This window comes from Amblyomma americanum, chromosome 11 (assembly GCF_052857255.1).
Source record: "Amblyomma americanum isolate KBUSLIRL-KWMA chromosome 11, ASM5285725v1, whole genome shotgun sequence".
In the NCBI taxonomy this organism is placed as follows: Eukaryota; Metazoa; Arthropoda; class Arachnida; order Ixodida; family Ixodidae; genus Amblyomma; species Amblyomma americanum.
In genome coordinates this window covers 49,574,903-49,602,660 of record NC_135507.1, presented here as the reverse complement: position 1 = coordinate 49,602,660, position 27,758 = coordinate 49,574,903, and the positions used below count along the sequence as shown (strand labels likewise).

The 27,758-nt window shown below is 45.4% G+C and overlaps 1 protein-coding gene across 7 annotated transcripts in view; it reads left to right on the top strand.

Moving 5' to 3' along the window:
- LOC144110932 (microtubule-associated serine/threonine-protein kinase 3-like) overlaps positions 1-27,758 on the top strand; it is a 276,237-nt gene that overhangs the window by 236,114 nt on the left and 12,365 nt on the right. For 4 of the 7 annotated variants that reach the window (XM_077643998.1, XM_077644000.1, XM_077644004.1 and 1 more), the window contains 16 exons: positions 6,774-6,853; positions 8,180-8,246; positions 13,260-13,341; positions 14,499-14,818; positions 15,401-15,476; positions 17,011-17,220; positions 18,279-18,377; positions 18,998-19,130; positions 19,819-19,948; positions 21,787-21,961; positions 22,717-22,889; positions 23,905-23,975; positions 24,687-24,803; positions 24,978-25,088; positions 26,182-26,409; positions 26,866-27,014. In XM_077643998.1, the coding sequence (XP_077500124.1) occupies positions 6,774-6,853; positions 8,180-8,246; positions 13,260-13,341; positions 14,499-14,818; positions 15,401-15,476; positions 17,011-17,220; positions 18,279-18,377; positions 18,998-19,130; positions 19,819-19,948; positions 21,787-21,961; positions 22,717-22,889; positions 23,905-23,975; positions 24,687-24,803; positions 24,978-25,088; positions 26,182-26,409; positions 26,866-27,014 (2,221 nt within the window). The remainder of the gene's footprint in view (positions 1-6,773; positions 6,854-8,179; positions 8,247-13,259; positions 13,342-14,498; positions 14,819-15,400; positions 15,477-17,010; positions 17,221-18,278; positions 18,378-18,997; positions 19,131-19,818; positions 19,949-21,786; positions 21,962-22,716; positions 22,890-23,904; positions 23,976-24,686; positions 24,804-24,977; positions 25,089-26,181; positions 26,410-26,865; positions 27,015-27,758) is intronic. The other 3 variants (XM_077643999.1, XM_077644001.1, XM_077644003.1) reach the window with 1 other exon arrangement.

The window sequence follows — 27,758 nt, the reverse complement described above, 5'->3', positions numbered from 1 at the left end:
GGGGGTAGAGGCTCTTAACAGGAACGTCGTTTCAGACTCAAACCTTGTGCTTTGATTACACCGGACCACATAATGCCCCTGCACTGTTGTAATTAATATCTAATGGAGAGCACCCGCGCTTCTACATTTATTATAGTGTACTATGTAAAAGTGCTGAGAGTAGTTTTTTTATTTTTTTTTTCAGAGCTCAGTGGGCAAGAAAGCTCTTGAGACTATCTTGTCTTTACGGAAAAGTGATGAGAAGCAAACTTCATTTTGTGACAGAATTCTCGTATGGCAGCCTCCGACGTATTGCATGTATACTCAAAATTTCCACAGTAGGTTTATGCAGGTCATTAAGAAGCAGTGTTTCAAGTAATTAGTTTTCACATCTAAAACCATGGCACTTGTCTCTTTCGCCTTCATTTCTGTTCATCTAGGTTTTTTTTTACTTCTATAATCTCCTCTTTTCATTGTTGTCTTTGGTTCTTCGTTAGCTCTGCCTGCTTTGTGGCGTTTTATTCTTGATCTTCGAACACTCGCAGCCGGGCTTCATGGTTTGTTAAAACTTGAAAGGGAGGAAAAAAACAGAATTTTTCAAGGGAAGCATTTGTCAGAGCCTCAGACAAACAAGAGAGAAGACTTTCAACACCTTAACGCTCGTGGCGGTTGTGACTGTCTTTCATGATCGGTTGAAACTAAAAAAAATAAAGCGTCGTTAGGGGCTTTTGAGGGCAGTTTATGTCGCCTACGACGACGTCATGACGCAGAAAAGGAAGGCAGTGTGGGGAGGGGGGGGTCTTCCTCAGTTGCTTTTTAAGGAGCGGCCGCGCTGACCCAGCTGCCAAATGTGGTCCGGGCAGGGAACCACCACAAACGAGAGAAAGAGAGAGAGAGAGAGAGAGAGAGGGAGGGTGTGAGAAGGAGGTTTGAAAGAGCAGTGAGAAGGGAGGGAAAGCAATAGAGGGGGAGTGTGGACGAGGGGGAGCCCTAGGGTGGTTGTGGCTAAATTTAGTGCGCTCTTGCAGCGCGGGTGGGTGGATGTGCGCACCTGACTCACCGGCCAGGGGCTGCTTCTTGAATCCTCTCGTGCTCGCTATCTCCATTCGTGCACTGTGCTCTGTTGTCATTGGTACCATTGTCAAGGATGGTTTTAGTTTGTCTCTGTCACTCAGCCAATATGCTCTTCGGGGAAATTACGAGACGCGGAACAACTATTCGGGAGTGGATGGGAAACTTAAAAAGAGTGCGGAAGGAGCCATTCTGAGCCCTTTACATTTCTGGAGTAGTGGCTGTTATGCTTCACAAGCAACTCGGGAGTTGTACACTTGCTTGTGCATGACCTTATGTCCATCAAATGAGATGTGTCATGTGGCTTTGTCTGCATGGTATCTCTGGCCAGAGTAGTGAATTTTGCTGGTCTTGCAAAATGGATGTCATAAGTCATTCTTAACAGGCTGCAATAAGCTATTCTTCACAAAAAGAACCAAAGTTGGTTTGTGTTTTGCTGAATCCTGTATGTCTGGGATAAACTATTGCATTGAAGGTGTTGAAATGTTCTTTTTGGTGGCCGTTTTGCCATTTGCTCCAGTAGTGAACAAAGAAGAATAAATTGTCGGAAGTGTCAAAGAGATGCTTAAGGCCAACCAGACACTTGGGTGGGTTTAATCTGCCATCGGCTAGCTCCACTGGCTTTCTGTCTAACATTTCCCATTGTTCATTTATTTGAATTTACTGATTATTCCATTCGCCTCCCTTGCAGTTTCATTCACCTACTGGTTCACTATCATTACAAAAGGCTTTCAGCTTTACTTGGCTCTTCACTAGTGGTTTAGTTTACAGCATCACTTTATTCAGAAGTAAGTGCGATGAAGGTGGTAAGAGAAAATTGGCAGCTGCGATGGGAAGACCCGCTCTTCAGGCTTCTTTCCACAGTGGTTTGATACAGAACTGTAGAGCAATTAGGAGAGCAGAAAGTTGGGCTAGTTGGTTGAAATGCATACTGAAGAAGTTGGCGCGAAAAAACGAGGACAAGCGAGACAAACAAAGACTAGCGCTCGTCTTTGTTTGTCTCGCTTGTCCTCGTTTTTTCGCGCCAACTTCTTCAGTATGCTGTAGAGCAAGCTTAAAACAGAAAAAAGGAAACAGGTTTCCTAGATTGGCTTGTCCTTCTCTAGAGTAGTACTAGTGAACGGGATACGGCTCATGGCACGTTGAAAATGGAAGAAGTGCTATCCAAAGCTGGCGAATCTGCACATCATATCTTTGTCTGTGAGAACTTCCAGCTGTATGCACCACCCACCTCGTCTATTTTCCGTCCTTGGTTCTCTCTTTTTTTTTTTTCTCGCCTTTCCCATTTTTTTTTTTCTCACGTGCTCGGCAAGAGTAATGTTCTGCAGCTGGCCTATCCCATAGCCCTTGAAACTGCATGTCGTTGCTGTAGCTTTGCGAAGCAGGCCACGGGATCTGCAGCTGCTGCTGACATACTTCCTTTTTTTTTTTCTTTACCACCACATCATGCCAGCTGCTGTCTCTGGTCATGTGCTTGTATTCATCAAAAATGAAAAAAAAAGAAAAAAATGAATTTCAGGAGTAAAGAAGGAAGCACCGCACAACTTGCACCACAGCCTTCCTGTTCATTTTTCTGACAGTGGCGTTTTGGAGAGAAATCACGTAGTGTAACGTATGTTCTGCTTTGGCAGTCTGCCTGTCTGTGCTTGTTACCTGGTTTTGGCTTTAGTGGTTTTGTGCACAAATGAGACGCCTGCAGCTTGTGGCAGTGGCTTTCATTTGGACAGAGCAAAATCAGTAAGCTGGCCACTCATCCATTGCTCTTGCAGAAATCTTCAGGTTGTCTCATTCTGGTCATTTATGTTAATATGCTTGTAGACTGATCAAACATGTGCTTTTATTTTGTAGGTGTTTACTTCTCGTGCTTCAAGTAATGCAGTATTGAAAAAAAAAATTCAGTGTACATGCACAGGAATTGTGTTTGCCTCATTTTTTGTTTATGTAAACGGAGCAGCCCACATAAGCCCTGGTTAGTCTTTATAGCATTGTCTTCCTGTTGTGTGTCCTGCACCAACTGCTTAGTGTTTGCAAAGTATCCAGATCTTAACAATATCACCGACTAACCCTAGCAGTTTCTTATGCAGTGGCTAACATTATTAAGTACATTTTTTTCCCTTTTATGACTGCATGTGTAATTCATTGCTTGGTGTTATCCACTCACTATATTCAGAACAATTTTTAGCTGCCTTATGCATTAGTTAAATAGTTTATTTTTGCTCTGTATTGTAACGGGGTTTGCTGTGCCCAGATTTAAATGCGCATTACCATGACGAAAGCTGGGTGACCTAAATAGTGGTATTGTACTAAAAATAGTTTAAACAAAGGCAAGGTCTAAGCGCATGACACATTTTTCCTGCCTGTGTGACTACACAGTGACAGCGAAGCACGTGTGCCTGGCAGGGGCTCAATGAGTGGAGCACGTAATGGTTGGGTAACCACAGGATACGTGATGCGGAAGCAGGTAGGGGTCTCGTGAACAAAGGGGAGCGCAGCTGTTATGGCTGTCGCAACCTCAGACGTGCCATCAAAGAACGGTGACGCATTGCCGGTTGATTTGGCTCATGGATTGGAGCATCTGTGGGGCCTTCGACACGCCTTGGCACTGTGTGTGACCTTGCAAACGAATGCCCAGTGTATAGTGGTTTCTGCCACCTTATGGTTTGCATAATAGCTTCGTGCACCCTGTTAAAGACGTTGGCTTAATGTTAAAGGTGTTACTAAAGAGAAATCTTAACTCTTAATTTTACCACGGGAACTCACTCTACACATTCTAAGAATTGTTGGAAACTTCGAATTATTGTCCTCTGCGGCAGATTTCTCATTTAAATCGGATTAAACGTCCCGGCTCCCGCCTTTTTTTTTTAACTCAGCGCTGAAGGTAGGAGGAGTCAACCAACGAGGGGAGTGCCTTTCAGCCAGTCCAGTGGCAGCTTACCGCTCTGCCATTGGTGGAGTGATATGTAAATCAGAGTCCACGTGTATTTTTACTTCCGTGGAACTAATATGTGGCTATGTTGCCGGTCACTGAAAGTATTTATTCACAGAAACCTAAAAACAAAATAAAAGCGAAAGCAAAGCCGCCACAGGCTGGCTGAAAGGCACTTCACGTGTTGGTTGACTCCTCCTACCTTTAGCGTTGAGTTCAAAAAGAGGCGGGAGCCAGGACATTTAATTCGATTTAAATTAGGGAAATCGGCCGCACAGGACGACAATTTGAAGTTTCTAAAAATGCTCGGAATGTGTAGGTCGAGTTCCCGCTGTAAAAATACAAGTTCAGATTCCTCTTTAGCGCACCTATAAACAGTCTGACTGGTTGGTCAGGCTCATGTGCTGGTTATCTCTCTACCCTCAGGCCAGAGTCAGGGGCACTGTTTCCAGAGCACGAATATTAACCCGTCAAGGCACCGCTTTTTGTTTTTATCAAAAACAAATATTTTTTCCACCGAAATTGTGTATGCAGCACTCAAAAAAATGATTTCTTAGTTTTCCAGCGCAAAATACCAGTAGTTAACATTTTACGGGGATGTTAAAATTTTCATACAAAGCGTTACATTTGATGGAACTAGCAACAGCGAATTACCAGGACTTGTAGACACCCGAAGGAACATGGAATCAGTTTCTGTTTCGAAGATGCGCAGTACACTTTATGTTGTGAAAACGAAATCTGTGCTATTACTGATGGTGAAATCTTCTCCATACAAATGGCGGAAGAAGTGCTGCCCCAGTCACTGTTTCACTGAATATTGTTTACTGCGCTTGCTATATGGCATATAAAACCACCCTGTTCGCGACGTCAAGGCTGCTAAATTCACTTGAACCAAAGAAATCAATGCCAGGTGCAGCACATTCTCAGAAAAAGCTGTCAGTTTGCTACGTACATTATTGTGCGCAAAGCGCCTTAAAGGGTTAACATTGCTGTGACATTCCCAATATGTTCGGATTCTGTCGGTTAAACAGGTTAAACAGAGTTAAGTGTGAAGTCGAGTAACTAGTCTAAGCATGTGACGTGTGTAACATGTGTAGTTACATTTATAGGGCTGGTATTCTAAAGAACTGTTTTTATTCATAAATTTGGTTTAGGGTGCAGTGCAGCTGGTTTGCTGAACTCATTAAATTGTGCTGCGACATTAACAGTGCGGTAGCTCAATGAATGGCCTCTGTTTAGGCACATGAAGTTCTACTGGAGCCGTTTTCTTCTGAAACTTCATGCATTCACTGCACTAGTTGCTGGCCATGCTAAACACCTTGTGCTGATCACTCGCTGCACTCCTCAAAGACCTTTAATTTCTAAGTTGTATAAAGCCCAATTAGCAAGCTGTTAAGAGCGAGTAGAACGCCTCTGAGATTGGAAGAAAACTGCACGCAGGGAAGATCTTGTGCACTGTGGGCTATGATCATGACATAATTGATGTTCGAATAGTCCGTTTCAGTGCACAATGGTTCCTTTGGTCTTGGAGGCCCCTTTTTCTCTTTACAGCGAACAAATGGGAACCAACTGTGCAGGAGGAGCGTAATTGACAATAGGCTTGCAACTTCTCGGTGTCATTAATTAGCCCTCCCCCGTTCGCTTTTCACCCAAAGCACATAGAGGCAGCATCGAGGTGCTGTGGAATCGGCCACGAACAAAGCCTCAGCATCAAAGTGTGCGCACCCCACATGATGAATGGCTCAAGCGCCGTCCGAAACAATGGATGCTCTGCATAAAAACGGGGAAAGGGGGAGCGGAGGGAAGGAAGGCGGCGACGTCTCCGAACTACGAACAGGTGCAGACATCTGCGCGCGTTCCCGCAGCTCTTTCGGCTGTGCATATCTAACCCGAGCGATACCTTTCGAAGAAGTGCACGCACGAGACCGCAAAGTGGAGGCGTGCGTAGGAGTGGGGCCGGCTGTTTCTTTTTTATTTTACCCCCGTTGCTGCATCGACAGCGAGGTTGGTTCTCAATGGGCGCGCGAGACTGGTGAAGGCATGTTGGCACGCACATGTCGTCCCAGTTCGAAGACCAGGAGCTCGAAGAGGCCGGTGTCACCAGCTCTGCTGGCATGGTGCTCTTGCGTTTTGTTACGTCTTTAGGCAGTGCCTGTGTCGTGCCATTGTCAGGCTGGGTAGGAGCGAGATCAATGAGAGCAGCAACAGATGTAGTCACTACGGTATCCCAGAGACTATTGGAGAGGCTTGGAATAGTGACACCCTCGCCGACATTTTGTGATGAGGAAGTGACTGACAACATTGGTTGTTAGGGCTGTAATGCTAAATCAGTTTGACCTGTTTGTTTTTCTTGTGGCCTACTCTTTTTTTTTCCTGCTATGCCAGGTTGTTGACCGCATAGCAGGAATATTCCTTTGCTCATTGTTTTTTGCCCTGCCCTAAATTCGAAGACAGCCAGTTGCATAAGGTGTGACATATGGCCTTTGATTTTCAGCAACTCTGTCAGTGCCACACTGCTGTCGCGGCTATGACTGAAAAAATGAAAGCCTTGTTACTGCCAGTTTGCGTTTCGTCTTGTTACGGTTCCATCCCGTTTCTGGGCTTGTAACTTTACAGCAAGGGAAATACAGTTTGTTGTTGGCTTTGTGGCTTTTTCTCCTTTTAAGCTAACAGTTATAGTAGTCAGCCTCTGAAAGAGGTCTTTGAGATGCTGGCAGCCTCTTGCCAGTGCACATCTGTGCCACCTCGGCAGTCATTGCTCATGCCTGCCATTTCTCTTTCTGCCTTGTCTGTGCAGTCGGTGCTCGTCGGCTCGCAAGAGCCTCATCTGCAATACTTCCCCAACCCTTCCCAGGTGCCATTCTCCCATTCCACAGAGTAAGTATGCCGCGTGCCTGTCACGTTGGTTTGTTGATCGCACTGACCGAGACAGATGTTGCTCGCGTTGTCCATCGCATTGTCAACAAAGGCCAAGCATGCGGAGGCAGTTGTGTGCAGTAGAATGTTGGCATGGTTTCATTTTTGATAAGGATAAAAATACGAGCAGCTCCATTATGAAAAGAAACGGATTGGAAGCATTCAACTAGCGAATGGGTGGCAGGCTCATTTTTTCCTGCCTTCCGAGTAGTCACACTCTGGACGTATAGGATCCAAAAGACATTTTCGGTAGTAGTGCAGAAATAACTACAGAATTTATTCTTGCGTGCAAATTGACCATTTCCTTTCATGTTGGAGCTTCCTGTACTTGACACCAGTGCACGTAGTTGAATTAGTTGGCACAGATTCGAGAGCATGATGAGAAAAGCAGTGCATTTTTTTTAAAAAATGCATTGTTTCTCATCATGTTCTCAAAAGATAAGTTTTTCATTTCGATTTCGCTGTGGTGCTGGGCTGAATGAAACGGGAGCACACCTGTGCCTTATTTCGGAGGTGTGCCAAGCAAATTCAGACTGTTTACCAGTTAACGAGTTTATGCTCACTAAATCCTTGAAAAAGATACGTGAATCATGCTAGTATACCCAACTGCAAAAAAAGGGAAAGCTTGTGTTGCTTTCATAGGTAGCGTTTGTATTCCATTCTAGCCTTGTAGTACATTATATGTGTGCTGTCCTTATATGTTAGTGGAAAACATTGGGCTAAACCCGTATTCATTATTGCTGCTGCATTGCTGCATGTTTTTATGAAACAAGCACTGCCTATTCATTGAAAAAATCCGATTTTTTTCTAAATTGAATTTTCTACATTTTTATTGTGCTCTTCTTCATGCATGCAGTAGTCTCTTATAAATTGGCGTCCGTTGCTGCTGTCACTACGAGTTTCTTTTTCACGCAGTCCAGGTGCCAGCAACACCTCATTTAACTCAACAGCTGCTAGGAATTTTTTGAATTTTTGAATTTTTTTGCATCGTAATTTTGTGCTGTGCAAAAAAGACGCGACTTTCAGGACAAGATGCATAGAATGTCAGCATTGCCCAAATAGCACACATAGCTTGAACCCTTGAACCTTGGTATTTCTACTTTTGTCTCTAACTCCGAGGCTGTCGCGAGAGAGTTCTAAGTATTTTTATGAATAAATTTTCAGGCAGTTGTACCGCAGTATTTTTTACTTCTGGGAAGTTTTTTCTTTCTCTAGTGTGACTTTTTTTACTCAATACACGCTGTTGTGCTGTTTGCCTCTTTCCATATTCTCTCTCCCCCATTGCAGGCAGCCCCCTGGACAGTCCCCGCAACATGTCCCCGAGTCAGCACTTCGCATTCGCCCCCGTCAAAAAGTGAGCACTCCCCTTGGGCTCCTCGGTACCTTTTGCCTGTGATTTCAGGCAGGCATTCGGCCTCAGCACTGTGCTCAGGCTCCCTCTGCATATTGGTGGAGGTTATCAGAACTTCCAGATGACTCTGTAACAATAACTTGTCCATCAAGCTTCGTTCCAAGGCCCAACAGTGCATTGTCAGCAACGCAAAACAGCGCTAATTTTTTAAGATGTTCGTTTTAAAGAGTAGCAGCGACCCCCTCATGTGATACCACACATAAAAGGGACCTTTAAAGAAACCAAAGCGAAGTGAAAAGAAATTTCTTCACATAGTAAGGAAAACTATGTGGCTGAAAACAGTGTCTCATAACTCATTATGTTCCAGGCAGAGGTTGGGTAGGTTTACAATGAGAAGAATATTGCGTTCAACACCTATTTGTGTGTACAGTTTTCTGTTGCTTGAAGAAAACTGCAGGTTTTTCATTTGCTGTGCATTTTAGTGATACATGCTCAGAAAGGACCCAGGGAACTAGGCAGCTTTCCTTTATGGCTGATTAGTTTAGTTCGGTCATATGGATGCTGACTTGTCCTGTTTGTTCAAGTGAATTGACTGCCTTCATTGTGAAGTGCTTTTTTTTTTGCATAAGATTTGCCATGTCGCGTAAACCTTCGACTGTCTTGTCAGAGTGCCTTTTCTTGGCAAAAGGAACTTAAAATGTGCGAGAAAGTACGGGAAAAGAATTTGAACTCATCAGAAGAATTTGGGTGCAATTTTTAATTTGATTTAACTCTGTTCATTGACCAATGAAAACATTGTTAAGAATGGAGGCATCTGGCAGGTGATGCTGGAACTTCACAGAAAGTTGAAACAAAAACAGGGTGTTGCGCCCCAGACTAAACTGTTTAGGCTTTTTGAACTGAAACAGAGCTTTCTTCGGTGTAGTGTAATCAATGGTGGTGTGCATCAGAATACAGCTACGACATCTTAACTAGTAGTAGGCTAGTTAACTAATATATAATAGTCTAAGCATTACCAATATTCAATGGGCAAGGGTGGACTGACCTAACAAAAGATGAATTATAGCATGTTTCTCCAGTACGTATTTCTCCAACTGCTGCAATAACTTAGGGTCAGCTAGAATGTGCAGTGGCCTGCAAATATATACGGAGCGCGTGTGCTGGGAAAAAAAAAATTTGCAGCGCTACCTCTTGACCAAGTTGCCTCATGTTGATACTAGCGGACAAAGCATGCAAGACATCCAACACTTAAAGCATTTTAGGCAGTTCATTTATGTGGCTGCGCCAACATATTTCTCGCACAAGCCATATCCTAACACCTGTGAACAATAGCCAGGCATGAGTTGCAGCCAATCAGATTTGATGATTGCTAATCACTCTTGTGAGCTGCACCAATGGCTGGCCAAGCTTGCCCTTCGCTGTGCAAGCACGAGTTGGCCCCATTGGCAGTTTGTCACTGCTCGAGTGCAGCGCTCGTTAGTGGGCACGAGGACTGAGGCTGAGGAAGTCGAGGGTGTTTGTGAGCAGGTCAGGCTTTTGTTCACCGTCGACCACGGCCCTTGAAACCTCGAGTCTTTTGTTGTGCTCGTGAGTGATAATAGCATCCTCGAGTGTGCCCGGTGGGCGTGTGTGGCATGCTTTTCTGGCTTTCACCCTGCTTATCTGGCTGTCCCTGCACCGTACGCATCCGGCACTTGGAGATCCAGTCTTTGCCGACTCTGACAAAAAGAAAAAAAAATGAAAACAGAAGATCTGAGAGAAAAAAAAAGGGATGGAGAGAGTTTTTTTCTTCGTCACTTTTTGTCTCAGTAAACCCCCTGCAATTGTTTTGTTTTGGTCCTTCTACACTTTTGTTTCCTTTCATTGGGTGTTTGGAGTCGGTGGCTTGAATTGTGCAGCTGCGGATATCCTGTGCCGCTAGCGTTACGTGCTGAACTGCTTTTTATTCTTTTTTTTTTAAGTAGTCGCATCCAATTTCTGCAATCCTGTATTGGGCATGTTTTGCTTACCTCCTACCTCCCTGCCTGTATGTGTCAGTCACCCGTTTCATTCCATCTGTGTGGATGGCTTGTTTTCATCAAACTTCGTGGCTCATGGGTTTCCCAGCTGAAAATCCACATACCTCAGACTTGACTTTCGTGAGTCAGCCTGCGACGGGAGGTTGAGGTCAGGCCAAATGTGTTGGTGCAAACACGTGCTACAAACAAGAGTCGCACAGATGCCACTGTGTTCCATTATTTTATAGGAGACACTGCTGACGACTGTGTCAGCCATGCTGCATTATTGGTAACATGAGATGACTCTCTTATCCATGAAGATACTGGCAAGGCAATGTTAGTGTCATGACCGAATTGCCTTACTGTGTTTTGAACTACATCCTAATGAAGCTGGCTGTTAGCTCCAAGCATCTTAATGGCTTGTGCTTGCAGTATGGATCAAAATGCTCTGTTGGTAAAAAGGATAAATCAGTCTTTAGAACTGCTCTTCATTTAAGGTTTCTCAATTTGTCGCTCATTTTGAAGAGGTGCGAGTTCCATCTAGATACCATTTTCAAAGCAGGAAACTGAATTGCTAGAAAAGCAGCACTTGAGAGGACGCTGCGCAAAGCACCACTAAGCTTTGCCCACATTTGTGGCAAGCAGCGAAGGATTGCCTTCAATTCTAAAGAGCTTTCAGCCGTTACACTTATCTCGACAATCCCGCCGTATCTAAAGAGAATACCTCTTTAGAGGGGCATTCATTTACCTCCAAGACTTTCGTCAGATTCGCTTTGACACGGCTGTTGCCAGGGCAAAATTCAGTCGGCTTGCAGCTTCCGCGTGCTTTGGATACTAGTGCCGTTTCTGTTAGGTCAGTGCTAGGTGTCCTCGTGGGGCGGCAGAGGGATATGCACACGGAGCAGCACGTGCCTTTATCTCGGGAGCGAGAACCTCTCGTGGTTGCGCCTCCTCACTGGATGCGTCCTTGCGAGTGAGTGCAGTGATATTCTGCACTGCACTCGAGATAAGGCAGAGCAAAGGGGCGCTCAAGCGAGGCTTTTTTTCCCCCCCTTTTGAGTGCTCCGTTGCTCACCACTTGCACCTTGTCCCACTCAGTGGCACTCTTTTTTTTTTCTTTTTTTTCCGCCATCATCACCAACATACTCTTTGATCATTGGCCACGAATTTTGTACTTTTCTTTTTACAGTAGTGTGGCATGATTTGAAGGGGTTCAATTTGCAGGACAACTCAATGCAATTTTTTGCTTAGCAAAGTTTCGTTGTTTGGTATTTTGTGGCTAAGCTGACATTCGTTTGGCAGCAAAAGACAGATCCATTGCTGAGGAGTTTGCAGTTGAATATACAATATTTGTTTCCTGCCAAACTCGTGACATAGGCGATGATGATGGCGATGATGATGACACTGAGACTGTTATGGACCCTGAGATCACAGGCAGGAAGTGGGAGGTTGTGTGGTGCAGCCTTGGAGATCCAAGTTAAAAAAAAAAAAGAGCATTAACATCGCTGTTGTTTTGTTGTGAAAACACCTGCTGGTGGCAATACCGTTATTTCATTTTTTTTTTACTTTTCTAGCTCTTAAATGCTTTGTTTTTGGTAGAAGTACCCTCTTTGTTATTATAACATGATAATCAACTAATGTAGACCAGTCGTCCTCAGTGTCCCTTTTACTAGAATTAAAAAGCCCTAATGCACTTTCTTTTTGTACAAACTGAATGAAATACATGAGCTTCACTAGCTACCTGATTTCTCTGCCCTGCGCTGGCATTTTTGTGTGAGAATAGCTGAGCATCACATCAGGAAACATTGACTGGTTTCACTGGGCTGAAATGGAGGCAGTCAGGCTCACATTGCTTACGACTGTGCTTTATGAAAGCAGATGAAAAGTGCAAAACAATTCCATATCCCGGCGCATGTAACATGTGTACTACTACATGTTTGGACTGGTTGCTTTTCCTCAAAAGAAATTTCCTCAGGAAGGGAACTTCTTTCTAAGCTGGAGAAGAATGCTGTGCATAAATTTAACTGGACTTTGACTGTTTGAATGCTTCTCGGCAACAGCACTAGATTTGAGATCTTCTGGCTTTTGTTAGTTGACACCTAAGCCATTTGCATTGGAAGTACCCTCTATTCAAATCGAACCCACAGCGCCATGGTCATTATTACGGGAGGGCTAGCAGCTTTGTAAAAACCATCCACACAGCTGCGGCACACCACTTCCGAAGGTGAACCATTGCAATCTTCAGTGGTTTAAACAAAGAAGGAATTGCTCACAGAGTAACAGCATTTATCAGAATGAAACTTTTCTCAACTCCTTTCTTTTTTATTTGTGGCCCACTCTTCCTGTGGCATGTTTTTATCTTGTCGTCTTTTCCATACTGGGTTGCGCAGAGGAATGTACTGCTTGTTGATTCACCGCTCTGACCATTCTTTTTCTCTCCGTTTCTTTTTATAACATTCTGGAGTGAGTCACACAATGCGTGCCATTGTCTTCTCTGTATTCAGAGCATTCCGTATGAATAGGAAAAATGCACTGATCTCCATGTGGCAACAAAGAAATCTAAATGGAAAGGTCAATGGCTGTTGTGAAATGTTTTGCTCATTCAGGTATTTAATCATGCTGTACTTAACTGCAGCCTTTTTGATCTGCCTTGTGGCGTCCATTGATTCCTGTGCCTTTTGTTAGAGCCATGACAGAGCTGCAGTTTAATAGGTACGAGGTATATAGCTTGGACTGGGGGTTTTTTGTATATTTGAATTTCGTCTTGCATGAAATGTAATGCGTATTTCATTTAAATGTCTAAATTCCCTTGTAATGACCCCCTGGTTTTTCGGTAGATCATTAAAGTTTCCTAGAATTATAGAAGCTAACGTGTCGGCTCTCTAGTTTGGCACTGTAAATAACTGCCTTACCTCTTGTGGGACTTAAGGATAATGGGCATGCTTCCGGGCCTTCTTTAATTGTGTGGCTTGACTGCTAAGTGCCACCCCCACCCCCCCTCTGCTGTGTGCCCTCGCAGGGCGGACGGCCGGCGATGGTCAGTCGCATCACTGCCGTCATCGGGCTATGGGACCAATACACCCGGAAGCTCCAACGTATCTGTGAGTGCTCCTTCCATGTAGTAGTGTTCATTGGTTTGTGCAATTAGTCACCTGGTGGCATGCTCTATTAGTAATGTCATGCCGCCAGTATTTTAATTCTTGGTGTATCCATGGCCTCTGTCAGTGTATATTCAAGCAAAAAGTGTGTTTCCACTCAAATGGCGTATGATTTGTGTGGAATTACCCCCGACCCAAAATTGCAACTAAATACGTTCCTGCTTCATCGTGTTCTTTGTCATCTAGTTTCATTTTTTGACAGTCTGAAAAATTACCTCAGCTTTCGTAAATATATCCCATTGTTATTGTGCATTGACTCATGTCGTTATTATCTGCTAATGTTTTCTACAATGCACTAGCAGTGTTTTGGATTTCTGACACGTGTATTACCATATTTACTAACCTCATTTATGCACTTTATTTCAATTAGGGCATCAAAAAAGAGGTCACAAAGGCCGCAGAGGTTTTGTGAACACGTCCTCCTGACCCTAAAAAGGTCATAACGAGCAGCATATACCATATGTTGCTGCCTCTACCTCGGTGCCCCAAGCTCGCACACTTCGCTGGCCAAAAAGAAGTTTACGCCAAATACAAGTCGATGCAACCCCCCCCCCCATGTTATGTAGTTCCCCTGGGGATGCATGACGGTGCTTGCATAGCTCAATAAAAGCGCATCGATACAATCGCAAAGCTAGCACTCAGAGGCAAATCAAGATAAAAGGCAATAAAACAATACCCTCGCTTATAGCTCGGCTGGCTGATGGCAAACAGAACAGCAAACAGTTCGTTAGTTTTGGGCTCCAGCGTGCACCAGAGGTTATCGTAAGTTTGCTCTCACAACTGTTCATCCTGGAAAGCAAATGCCAGTGCGAGCGAGCCGGGTATTAAACTGCATGCAGTCTGAATTTTTTTTTTTTTACCAGAAGCAATTTACAGACTAAATTAACAAGTTTGCCTTGCACGCACCTGCGTGCATGTTATTGGTCTCGTGCAATAGGGAGTGTAAAATGTGCGAGTAAGAATTCTTTCATTATGAGCCCAGGTAATTAATTAGGGGTGCATAAATTACGCGAGTAAATATGGTAGGTGCCACCTCGTCTGTGCGAACAATGGCCCTGCTTTTGCATCATGGTCGTTCCTTCCTCCCGTGGCGTGTGCAGTCCCAGTGCTCCAGCCAGGAGAAGCTGCACCTGCTGCCCTACCAGCCGACGCCAGACGAGCCGGTGGGCACTCCTGTCGGAGGAGGAGCCCATGCTCACTGCTTCCCGCACCCGCACCACCACCCCCCACACCACCACCTGTACCACCACCATGTCCACCCGAGGCACTTCTCCAGCAACGAGAGCAACCCGGGGCTCGAGGATGACGTCCACCATGGAGGAGGAGCGGCAGCCTCCGGAGGAGGAGGGGCGCAGGCCACGGCAGCATCCTCGTCAGGATCTGCGTCACCCATCATACGGCCGCGCTCGCGGAGTCTTAGGTAGGTTGAGTAAGGGCACAGACAGCAGATGGTTGACTCTGCACATGAGTGAAAATGAGGGGGGAAAAAGCCTAAACCAAAATGGAAAACAGTGAGCATATCAGTGCCAAATGCCACCATCACCACCACCATGTTTGTTGTTTCAAGAAAGTGTCATGTACCGCAGCGGTGGCCAAGTGGTTGAGCATCCACCTCGCATGCGGGAGGTGCGGGGTTCGATCCCCAGTGCCGCCGGGTACCCACCGCTGATACAGTGGGTACAAGCTTTCCCCAGGCCTGGTGCTCGGCTTATTTAGGGTGAAATGCTTGGGAAATGGGTCTTTGGCCTCCACCTTGATAAAAAGAAAATACCTTGTGTCGTAATGCTCTTTGGCCATAGATGTCCTTGCGCCATAAAAATCCATAATCGTCATCAAGAAAGTGTCCTGGACATGTCCGTGGGCTTGCGAGCCAACAAGTTCACCCACTGAGCCAACAAGTTCACCCACTTTTAAAGCTGCTGGTGCCAACCGCAGGCAAGGTTCATAACCTGCAGTTTCGTCGTCCTTTTTTGCCCCATTCCTCGCACCCTCTTCCCTCCAGTAGTCCCATGCGGTCTCCAGGGATCGACAACGAGATAGTTCTCATGAACAGCGTCTACAAGGAACGCTTCCCCAAGGTGAGCACCAAGGGTTTCGCCAGGAATTGAAATTAGGCAACGTGTTGAGAACTGGTAGTCATTTTTCATTTTTTATTTGTGTCATTGGTGCATCGCATAGGACTAGCAACATTTACAACTCCAACTCTCGTGATAAAGATGACAAAAATTTTCAGTCATGTCTAAAAAAAATGAAAGTTCGTTATGAATTTAGGGGGTGCTTTTAGGAAAACAAGGGAATGCGTGGAGAAATCACTGGTGAGCACACTAGCCCACTTGTTCTGTGTCTTCCAAGGCGACAAATGGCGTCTGCAGCACACGTCTCTGCCCTGTCTTTTTGTTTGGCAGCATCCATTCTTTCACGGGGAGAAATCTGGATTCTAGTTTTTTGTTTTGATTTTTTTGGAGCATTTGATTGTTGCAGACATTATCGCAGCTTATGCCTCAGATGGAAATGCGGCAACTCGAGGCATTAAAACTTCAGTAAACGGTGGAACAGCTGCCAGTTTGGAGGTCACTAGTGGAATGGGATAAACGGTGAAAGAAGAATAGAAAGGATTGAAAATGAAGAAAATGCCAATGCCATTTCAGTGCATACTGCAATGATGTTATCACATGCGCCACACAGGAGACAAGCAGTAGTTTTGTGCTAAACTTGGAGTGTACACTGCTGCGTGCAGACATCAGTTTTGCACTCAATATCAGCACCGGTGGCCCTGTCAGCTTGAGTTTCCAGAACAAAAAAAGGCTTGCATTGAGGTCAAGCAACTACTCTATGAAGTACGTCGGAGCGGAGTGCACTGTTAAGTGCTTTATCTCTCATGTGATGCCCCGTACCTGGGCCCTTAAAGAAATAGTCTTACCTCTGATAACTGCAACTTTACTAAAAAAGGAATTGCTTTTGCTAGGATGACATTTCAACCTCTGGTCTGAAGCTGAGCAGACAGGGGTAGGGTGGTGAGGGTTTTGTTTTGGTATGTGCATGAAGAGGCATTGATACCAGAGGAAGCATTGAGGAGTGCTACTTTTTTTTATGGAAGTGTTTTTTAGAATGGAAAATTAGTTGTGAAACCATTTTAGGTAGAAGGCTCTTTTTACAGTGGGTAAAAAAAGAAACTGCGATATTTGACCGTTGGGATCCAAACTGATGACCTCCCCCCGCTTAGCTCGTTTGAAAGAGCATTGTGCGCAACATGTGGCAGTTGCGGGTTCAGATCCTGCAGGCTAGATATCGTTTCCTACGAAGAGCACCTCCTACCTAAGAAAGTTTTCCAGCTAATTTCTCACTCTAACCAGCACCACCGTGGAAAAGAAGCAGTGCTCCCCTTTGCTTTCCTTGGTTCCAATGGCTGCTGGCTTATATGGTTCACAAGTCTTGGGCAGTGTCATTTTTGCATTGCCGTGCAACAGGGCCACTATAGCTGAGGCCATTAAAAACTTGCCAATCCAGTGGCGTTCCTGCCATGCGTTTTCATCTGGCATTCAGTTGTTTCTGCAGTTGAAAGTTGAGGACGCTTACTCCGTATCCGCTTCCGTTGCTTCGTGCTTCCCGCAGGCCACAAAGCAGATGGAAGAGCGGCTGGAGCAATTTGTGATCCAGGAGGCGGAGCTGGACACGCAGCACGCCTGCGATGCCGTCGCCCGCTTCGCTCACCACCAGATCATCGAGCTGGCGCGCGACTGCCTGCAGAAGTCGCACGACAAGCTTGTCACCTCGCAGTACTTCTACGAGATGTACGAAAGCCTCGAGAAGCTACTCACCGAGGTGAGGGAAAGGACGACCGCGGCTTTGCGCTGGTGTGCGTCATACGGGTTGTGATGGGAGTTCAGTTTAGGTACATTCGCAATCAAAAGTTTGTGGAATGTAGTATTAGCAACAAAAGCTTAATTTCATTGCCATCTTTGCGTGGAGGCTTGAATCATATGTGCAGCCCGATTGTGAGTGTTGGAATTACAAAGGGTAGTATTAAACATCGAGCAGTGCACCCTGGATGCGGAGAAATTGAATGTTTTCGCCAAATTCACGTTCTATAAACTTTTGATGCTGGCTGTACAGGTCGGTCCCACTCCTGTGCAGACATGTATTGGTACAGTGGCCACTATATAGGCATTGCTGGGCGTCATTATGGTCTGACCTCATCATGCGACGGCTGCACATTGCACGTGGACATGTTGCTAGGGCATTTCAAAGAGGCAAAGCTGGTCAACCCCTTCATTCTTTCTGCACACACGTTTGGGGTCATGGTGATCTTGCTGCTTTTCCCGAGAGTCAGCCACAGCTACAGGTGATTTCTTTTGTTTCAGACAGAATTCGAAACGTGATAATTTAGGCGATATGTAGCAACTGGGGTGCTTTGCTATGATAACGGTAGATAACATTGCTCAAAACGGCGAGCTTGGAAGCACATTCTTCGTGACACAGATTTTGTAACCCTTAATAAAACCCTTAATAATATTTTTTTTCTGGGCTGCTAGCATCACGTGCATCAAAACAAAAAAAATTTTCTACAATCTCCCAACTGCTTATCTTGCATATCCTGTGTTTCTATGTAGCACTTTCTAAATGAGTTGCACAAAATTTTGTAGATGCCTGCAGAAAATAAGTTTGGTTTTTTACATTGCACTCCTAGAGGCCTGCAAAGGCTGCCTAGGTGGAAAAATTTTTTTTGCATAGAAATGATGATCGACATCTTAAACGGTTTTTAATGTTGGACTGTTGTATTGTTTCTCTCTTGCCTTCCAGTGGCATGTTAGTTATGCAGCTTGCTTCAAGGGGCTGTCTGCTTCTTGCAAAACTAAACTTAACGAAACCATTGCGTGCAGTGCCAAGAGAAGTCGCCAGAGGCTGCCCACCACCTGAGGAAGCTGGTGCGGAAGCTGCTGCTCATTGTGTCGAGGCCCGCACGGCTGCTCGAATGCCTGGTCAGTTTCTTTCTGGGTCCCCACTTGCCCGTTGTGACTTGACTCACTGCTTTGTGAAATCACCTGAAACACTTTGGTCGGTTAATTTGATATGCAGTGGAATCGCATTACTTAGGCGAACTCACTTTCAACTCAATCTCCCAGTTTATTCGAAGTGAAGGTTCAACCTTAACATTTCTGTTCTCTTTAATTCCAACTCTTTAAACACTGTTCTCTTTAATTCCACACAATTCTAACAAATTTTCAGCTAATCCAGAGTTGACTGTACTGAATTCAGAAGACAGCAGAAAGGTGTGCGACATTATAGAAGTGTACAATGGGTCAAAACAAGAACGTATCCACACGTTTGAGAGGAGGAAGTTATGTACATTCACTGAGAATTCACAAGATGGTGCCATACAACTTTTGCTTGATCTTAGATAAGTTTAGGTTGGATACGTAGCTTTTCTTCAAGCTTCCTTCGAATGTTGAGCGTCAAAAGCTACTCTTAACAGCTACTGAAAGGCACTGGTATTGCTGCGTGAAATAGTCAGCCTTTGCAAACAACTTCATCACGTCTCCTCATCAAACGAGCTCACTCATCAGTTGCACGTCTCATGCGAGCCCGTCGGCGTGCACAGGAATTTGACCCCGAGGAGTTCTACCGGCTGCTAGAGGCAGCCGAGGGCCAGGCCAAGGTGGTGCAGGGCGTCTCCACCGACATTCCCCGGTACATCATCAACAAGCTGGGCCTCAACAGGGACCCCTTTGCCGGTGCGTGCAGCATTCAGGATGGGCGCCCTGACTGTGGCACTTACCCAACTTGACCATGGCACTTCCCTGATCACAGCTAGCCAATCTGACCTTTGTTTGTGGATTATATTCCCTGGGTGTCAAAAGTGCATAGCTCAAAATGAAAGCTGTACATGCAAAGGGCAGTCAGTGCTAGCTTCAGCTTCAGAAATTTCCTTAAAAACATGTTCATATTACTGCCTTCATGAGTCGTGGTAGATGAAAAATGGGAAGGCGGTTCTTTCAACCTGCCTTCTTCTAAGTGAGTCTAGAGGATTTTCTTTTATGTGGGCAAAGTCAAGTCCTCTCGTTGAGATGTTAGTCACCTAACTGAGATTTCTTTCCCTCCCTCTTGTTCAAGTTTGTGTTGCTTTGAGTGTGATTCTCATTTTCACTGCATATTCAGTTTTTAGTGAGAGCTGCCCGAGAGCTGATGACTAGAACAAAAAGAATGTTTAATTCATTTAGAGGCTCAGAGTAAATAGCCGAAATTCAAATTTGTGAAAATATCTTCATAAGCTTTTAGTCCAGTTGAGCCTTGCACAGTTGTTGTACTGCTGTTCAGCATGTGAATGGTGTGGCTGCCCGAAGTCTGTTGGGGGGAGTGCATTTGGCTTACCTTGTCGAGTTGATGCTCACTGCCTTTCCTTCCCGCCCACGTATGGTTCAGATTTGGCCGCAGAGGAGTCTGCGGAGCAGCTCGACTCAGTGCCCGAAGTGGAGGAGAAGAAACCACCGGCCAAGACACCATGCGAGGAAGACTTCGAAACCATCAAGCTCATCAGCAATGGCGCTTACGGGTGAGGAACTGTAGACACGAGCTTACGTGATATATGTTTGTCGTTACAAGTTTATGAACTGCGACTTTAGCAAAGAAATTATTTTTTCACCCAGGACACATTGCATAAGATCTAGTGAAAAGGTTATCTCTGTCAGCGTTCATATGTGTGCAATGCTCTTTTTAATGTGACTTGTATGTATCACTGTGTTAAAAAATTTGTTTCCTGGACACAGTCAGCTTTTGTCCAGGAAACCCTCTAGCTGAGTCTGGAAAATAGACATATTCACTATCAGCTATTGACTATTTAATGGTTCACTCTGTAATTCACACACTCAGAAATAGGCTAATACATCCATCCCAGACAGCGTGTGAAAATGGAAGGGAATAATTTTTTCTGCAATATTGCGTTCCATAAACTTTTGACTGCAGGCAGATGTACACAATGCATACTGTCTCATCTGCTGGCCACCTGTGAGAATAACTGTGATGGTCTTAAATTGTAATGCGACCTGAATGCTTGAGTAAAAAACCTGCTTTTATTGATATCTGGACTACTGATATTGATATCTATCAATAGTCCACCATGGATATTGGCATTGTTATTGGTATCTGGACTATTGACTTTTATTGGACCCCAATTTATTGACATTTTTGGACCCCAAAGGAAATGCTTTGCTGACTTACTTGGTTCTTATCAGTGCATGCCTGAAACTAAACAGACCCACTTCGTACTCATGTGGACCAGAAACCACAAAAAAAAGAAGCTTTTTTTAAACTAAACATATCGCATATGGTACCACTGTGATCATTGCACCATTCTAAATTCCTTAGCACGTCTACATGCAACATTGCAGACAAGTTTAAGCTGTAATCTTTCTTCGTTTCTTTTTGTCACACTTTCTCGTGATCCCCAGCTTGTAAAATTCTTTCATACTGACATAGTGCATTCATCATTGTCGTTCTGCCGGGGCCTCAATCGCACGGGTTTCACGAGGCAAGAAAGCTGAAGTGACTGTCCAGTGGATACTGTCACGTTTTTGGCCTTACCAGTGTCAGCGCTGTGTGTTTTTCCGTACTCAGGCGCCCTGAACCATTTGTGACAATATGCTGTCCGCATTGGGTTATTCCCAGTGCCTCATTTTCAAAGTTCTTTTGCTGCGTTGTTATTGTTGTAGTTACTGCCTTAGCAAGAATGTGTTGTGGATTTAAAGGGCAGCTCTGGTGGCTTTTCGAGGTCACCATATACACTCTAGGTAACAAACTTGTACTGTTGATTTTTCTCTCGTTCCTGATTACTTCCACCTGGTTTGGTTGCCATATGATATTTCATTCCGGCGCAAGTTGGTTTTGAAGTTTACCGTTTCTATGGCCTCACTTAAGATAATTTTTATGGGCAGCACTGAGTTTCAACGTTGCATTCATTACCCTCGCTTTAATATCCACTCCCTGCTTCAGTAACAAACTGTTGAGGTTTGTGTAAGGTCATCTCAGGCATTTTATGAAATTTGTCAATTCCAGTCGCTACTTCAGCCATTCAGTGTACATACAGTTGTTTCCATAAGAATGTTTGGGACGTCGTCTCTGCGTCATGCAAGGTGTCTTACTAAGTATGGGTTTCAGTTTGCTGTTTTCGCTGTTTTTAAGATGGTACCACTTGGTACTTGAAAAAGATCCTTGTGCCGTTGAGAGGGGACTTTAAAGAATGGGACGTGACTGTCAACTCAGAATGTTCAGAATGCCCCGGAGCTGCCCTTTAGAAAGTTTGCCTAACTGGACTAGTAGTCCAGTTAGGCAAACTATGGACTACTAAGGAGATTAGTGCTGAGGTGGATGCGCCTTCTCGTCCTTCCGTGGCAGGGCGGTGTACCTGGTCCGGCACCGGGAGAGCCGCCAGCGGTTTGCGATGAAGAAGATCAACAAGCAGAACCTGGTCCTTCGCAACCAGGTGGAGCAGGTGTTTGCCGAGCGCGACATCCTCAGCTTCACCGACAACCCCTTCGTCGTCTCCATGCTGTGCAGCTTCGAGACCAAGGTGACCACCCATTCCGTCCTGACCATGCATGTCGGGGAAAAATTGTTATATGTGTCACCCAAGGAAAGGAGGCGTAACGACTGGGGGTGTTTAGTACATGCAGCAGCCCAGCTGCTCCAAACCAGATTTTGATGAAGGCGAAACGTCCCTGCAAGTGCCATTCTAAGAATCTCAAGTTATTTGGTTCATGCTTAAATGACAAAAAAAAAATGATGCGGCTTTTTTACATTGGAAGTAAATTAGAATGCTGTGTCTTTTCCTTTCATCTTTTTTTTCATTCACCTCATTTTTCGCGCAATTTTTTTTATCATTAATCACCGGCATAGAAATTCTTGTATCTGCAGTTGTGAAGCTGGGCTGCAGTCTGTTGGTTTCATTTAAAAGGACGTTCTGGAATGTTTGAAATGTAGTGAAAATTAGAGCTATACATTGTAGGCCACATTGCGTCCTCTGATAGTGCCACCTGATTTCATTTCTTTCATCAGCTACTCAGAATTGATTTTTATTTTAGCTGGATGCCATTTCATTTATTTCTTTCCCCAGGCAGTTTGTTCATAGAAGTGCATATGAGGGCAATAAGAGCATTATACAACACACTGTGCAACATTCCTGGGTCTGGAATGAGCTTAAAATGAGCCTCGTCTAAACCTGCCTTCAAGCTCAGTAGTGTCCGCGTAGCATTCCCGCTAAGCTGTTTCATGTATGTAGCCACGTTGCCCCGTTAAGAGCGTCGGGCACCGACTGTCCCAATGCAGCGCCACCTGTGCCTGGTGATGGAGTATGTGGAGGGGGGTGATGCGGCCACCCTGCTCAAGAACATGGGCCCACTGCCCTTGGACATTGCCCAGTTCTACTTTGCCGAGACGGTGCTCGCTGTCGAGTACCTGCACAGTTACGGCATTGTGCACCGCGATCTCAAGCCTGACAAGTGAGCTTTTCACTTCGTTGCCTTGCCTTCCGCCGTGTCTTCATTGTTCGAGGATGCACACGAGGGATGTGACATGGCAGACAGAGTTGAATAGATTCTTGCATATTTCGTTGTCTTTCACCTACCTATGCATGCACACTGCAGAGATCACTTGGGAGGCTGTTCAGGTTCAAACTGGTGCCGTGTGGCATACATTGCCGTAAGGGGCCACGTAGGTTAAAAGAATTTGTTATTCATGTACTTCCAGGTGAGTTTGAAAGAATAGGAAGATGGAGTAGAAAATATGATAGCCTGAATAGAGTTTGAGGTTTCTAAGGTCAGTCAGTGACCACCATGGCGGATGGCAGTTCAGTTAATGACTGGTCACGTGAGGTTGCTCAGGCAGAGCAACCTGGGCCGCACAATCCCCACCGCTGGGAGCAGCTGCCATCACAGGGCAGTGGCGCATCACTTAACCGTTGTACCACTGCTCCAGGAGTGGTATGAGGACTCCCAGGGATCTATGACTGTAATGTAGAGAATGGCCAATTCCGCATGTATGGGCATTAAACCATTGGCGCTATTCGCAGAGCTCAAGTGACCCCTCCAGTTTTTGCATGTATATCTGCATTTTTATTTTCATACTTCTGCCATTTCCTTGGAAGTCATGCTTGTGCCTAGCTTGCGGTGCATCTGTGATTTTGAGTAGGCCGTTATATATTTCATATAGCCTAGTATCTAGCCACAGAACAAGTGGGTCTAATTCATTGCTTTGTCTTGCATCGCATGAAGAGGTCATTCCCATGACCACTTCACCCTCATTTTTATCAAAGCTGATGTTGTGAGTTGTTGAGATACTTGCTTATGGTATCATTTCAAGAGGAACCTGGGTGGCAGTTCACCTTTTGATTTCAGTCACAGTCCAAAAATTTGGATGGTACACAGTTAGAAAGTGCTCTTGCATCTTGTGTGTTTTCTTTCCTACTGCGTGCCTGTATTGCATGTGCGAATGTTTTTTTTTTTTGTTGATTTGCAGTTTGCTCATCACCAACCTAGGTCACATCAAGCTGACCGACTTTGGTCTGTCCAAGGTTGGGCTCATGAACTGTGAGTTGGCTGTCTTCCATCCCCATTTCTTTTTTTTTACGCTTTGCGTACCGGATTTGCTTCTCACAACTCATTCAGCTTGCTTGATGCACCTGTGCGGAGGCTTCTGGAGAGTTGCACAGAGGTGATGGCTTGACGAAAGGTCCTGTTTGTCGGTCACCTCCATTTTGTAGGGTTTGTGGAAATCACATTATGATAATGTGTACAGGGTCGTCCACTCTTAGTTAGAATGTCACTCCATGCTGCCGGAGAAATTATTGCGCAGAAGCAGTGAGAGCCGCAGGCGGGGCTTCGCGCGTCGTCTTCTACAGTGCGCTCTGTATTGCGGTGAAGTGGGCTTCAATTTTGCACTGCGTCCGCACACCGCCACACACCGCATTTCTCGCGGTCGATAAAAAGTTGTTCGAGATAAGACCCCTTTACATCATGGGAATGTGCTAATTAGATATATGGGGAGCTTCGTCATTCTAGAAGGTGTCCCAGTTATCAAAAACTGCCAATATGCACATGGCAGCAAAGTGCAGCCTTGGAGATGTGTAGTTAAGTCCTGCATGTTGGTGTCTCCAATTGTAACTGTGACCAAACCAGCTGCTACAGGTGTATTACCTAACCAGTCGTGAGACAGGATTTTCCAAAATGGACGAGTCCTCGGTTCTTGCAGCAGCGTCTCGGCAGTAAGGGAATTTCAAAAACATGTTTTCCTTTGCCCAGTGGCGACCAATCTGTATGAGGGCTACCTGGACAAGGAGACCAAGCAGTTCAACGACAAGCAGGTCTATGGGACGCCCGAGTACATTGCCCCAGAGGTCATCCTGCGCCAGGGCTATGGTGAGCGGCATCTAGTCTGGAGACTGTTCAGTCACAAACATTTTGCTCTTTAATTCGGAGGTTGTTTTCTCTCTTTTTCTCGATTGCCATCTGTGTCGCGCTTGGTTTGGCGGCTTTTTTCAAGGCCTCGAAATTGGATGAAAGCAACTGTGTCCCTGTGTATCATCAATGCAGGCAAGCCAGTGGACTGGTGGTCGATGGGGGTCATCCTGTACGAGTTTCTAGTCGGCTGCGTGCCCTTCTTCGGGGAGACCCCCGAGGAACTCTTTGCTCACGTCATCAATGGTGAGTGGCTGGCATTGATCACTCTCTCCTAAAAATGCTTCGCATCAATGTCTATCCGAACTGACGTGCTTGGCATTTCTGGCCTACCTCGTTCTTGCAGCATTTCACTCTACTCTGTGGCCTCAAAAGATGAGTTTGTTCGGGCCAAAACAGTGAGGCTCCTTTGAAACCTACTTCAGCTGTCGCTAGTTTGCGGAAGGCAGCGTTACACCTTTGGTTGCTTAAATTTTAGGCTTGCCATTTCTGTTGCGTTGAATGTAATCATGCACCTTTTCGCAAGAGCCTTTGTGCTTTTGATGCATACAACTGTTCAGCTTTTTACAGCAGTATTGTCATCAAGGTCTAGAGTTGCTTACCTTTGTTAATGAGTGTTGGCTGGTCTTGCCCGTTCAGTACAAAGACATACAAATTTTCCATGCACCGTCTTGTTCTCATCGCAATTCAATACTTATATGTGCCGAACAGGAGTTGCATTCCTGATGTTGTGCCATTAAATCTGGCCATGCTTAATTGTCTGCAGTTGCAAAACATTCCACAAGTACTTTGTAGTCTTACTGAGAAAGTGTGGACAAAAATGCGGGTCGTGCAGTGGACAGACTTGCAACAGATACAGGAAAATCTCATTAATGCTGGTTTGCACTGGCAGTTTCTGAAGTTATTTGGCCTCAGCAGCGCCAGGTGTATTAATGAATCTCGACTCAGTTCACACAAATTCTTGGTCCCTTTAGGGCTCAAGTTATTGAGACTTGATTGTATTAGCTGCTGCAGTGGCTGAGTGGTTATGGCACTCTGCTGCTGGCCCGAAAGGCGCGGGTTTGATCCCGGCCGCGGCTGTCGAATTTCGATGGAGGCGAAATTCTAGAGGCCCGTGCACTGTGCGATGTCAGTGCACGTTAAGGAACCCCAGGTGGTTGAAATTTCCGAAGCCCTTCACTACGGCGTCTCTCATAGCCTGAGTCGCTTTGGGACGTTAAACCCCCATAAACTAAACTAAACTAAACTTGATTGTATTAGTACCTGAAGAGTGCACGGAATATTTTCCTCTTTCATCCAACACCACACTGCACCATGCCATCCTCCCTGTTGGATGCAGATGAGATTGAGTGGCCCGAGGATGAGGACTGGCCCCTGCCCGAGGATGCCCGGCACCTGGTCTCTCAGCTGCTGCAGCAGAACCCCCTGGACCGGCTGGGCACGGGGGGCGCCCACGAGGTGAAGGAGCACCCCTTCTTCAACGATGTCGACTGGGACTCCCTCCTCCGACAGAAGGCAGAGTTTGTGCCCCAGCTCGAGGACGAGGAGGACACCAGCTACTTTGACAGTGGGTGTCTTCCATCTTCCAGCTCATCGTCCTTTCCTCTCTTGAGACCCGCCACGGCAGCTCAGTCAGTGGTTGTGACACCTTTTTCTCCCAAGAGTCAGGCCGCATTTGAGGGGAATCAGCATTCAAAACTAAAGAAAGTGAGGTGGGCAAAAAGAAATCCAGAGTTCTTCACTACACTTTAACCTCACCACCCATAGTGTTGCTTTGACATACAAAATCTAGTCCATTTACTCTCAATCAATCAATCAATCAACCAACCAATCAATTCCAATCAGTAAGTCAAAAACCGATCAATCAATCTTGTCAGCAGTTTGCCTTGCTCCCTTTGGTGAAGAGTTTGTAGGTAAATTTACTGCATGTAAATTCCTGCAGTGGCATGAAAAAATTGTATATGTAGTCCTATGTCACTGAAGTTTTTCTCCATCTGAGACAACCTGTCGTGTTCAAACGCAGCACGGACAGACCGGTACCAGCACGATGACTCGGAGGACCACGATGACGGGGAGGAACACGTGTTCTCGTCCTTCTCGTCGTGCTCCCCACGCTACCGCAAGGTCTACTCCCGCATCGAGAAGGAGCTGGAAGAAGAAAACCTGCTCAGGGTGAGCAGAAACTGTGCTCATCCAACGTTCAGCTGGCCACTTTTGTTGACTGCATATTCACACAATATGGGAAGCTGCCTGCCATCGTGGTTCAGTGGCTATAGTGTCCGACTGCTGGGCCCAAGGTTTAGGATTGAATCCCGGCCATAGTGGCTACATTTTAATAGAGGTGAAGTGCATAAGGTGCCAGTGTGCTGTACAGTGTGTCAGTGTATTCTAAAAGAACGCTAGGTGGTCAAAATTAATCCGGAGACCTTCACTACAGCATGTCGCAGTCCATGTGCAGCTTCGGGTCAAAGGGCAACTTCAGTATTTTTTTTTACCTGCAAGGGTTTTACTGAATTTTCATGCCACAGATTCTCCGGAGTCTCCTGATCTTTTGTACCATATTTTATGAGCGGGCAGCATTTTGCTTCAGCACAAATTAATTTTAAATTTTCCTGTATCTTGGCCTCAATCGAGTTGATTTCTACAGGCCACTTTGCATTCATGACATAGCAAGCTGCAGGACCGTCGATATTCTCCTTGTTTGCTGAAGGAAAAAGTTTCGAGCTTTGTTTTGGTCACTTCAACGCGTAATGATTGCAGCTGTCGCTTACAGCCGGCAGTTTAGCCAGTGAAACTGCACGCGAGAGGTTTTGTGAGAGTACCTGTGGGATCATGCTTCGGTCAAAACCTTGTTTCAGTTTCTGCTCTTTTATAATTGTTTTGCTTATTGTTTTTGAAAAACTGTTCATTGGAACT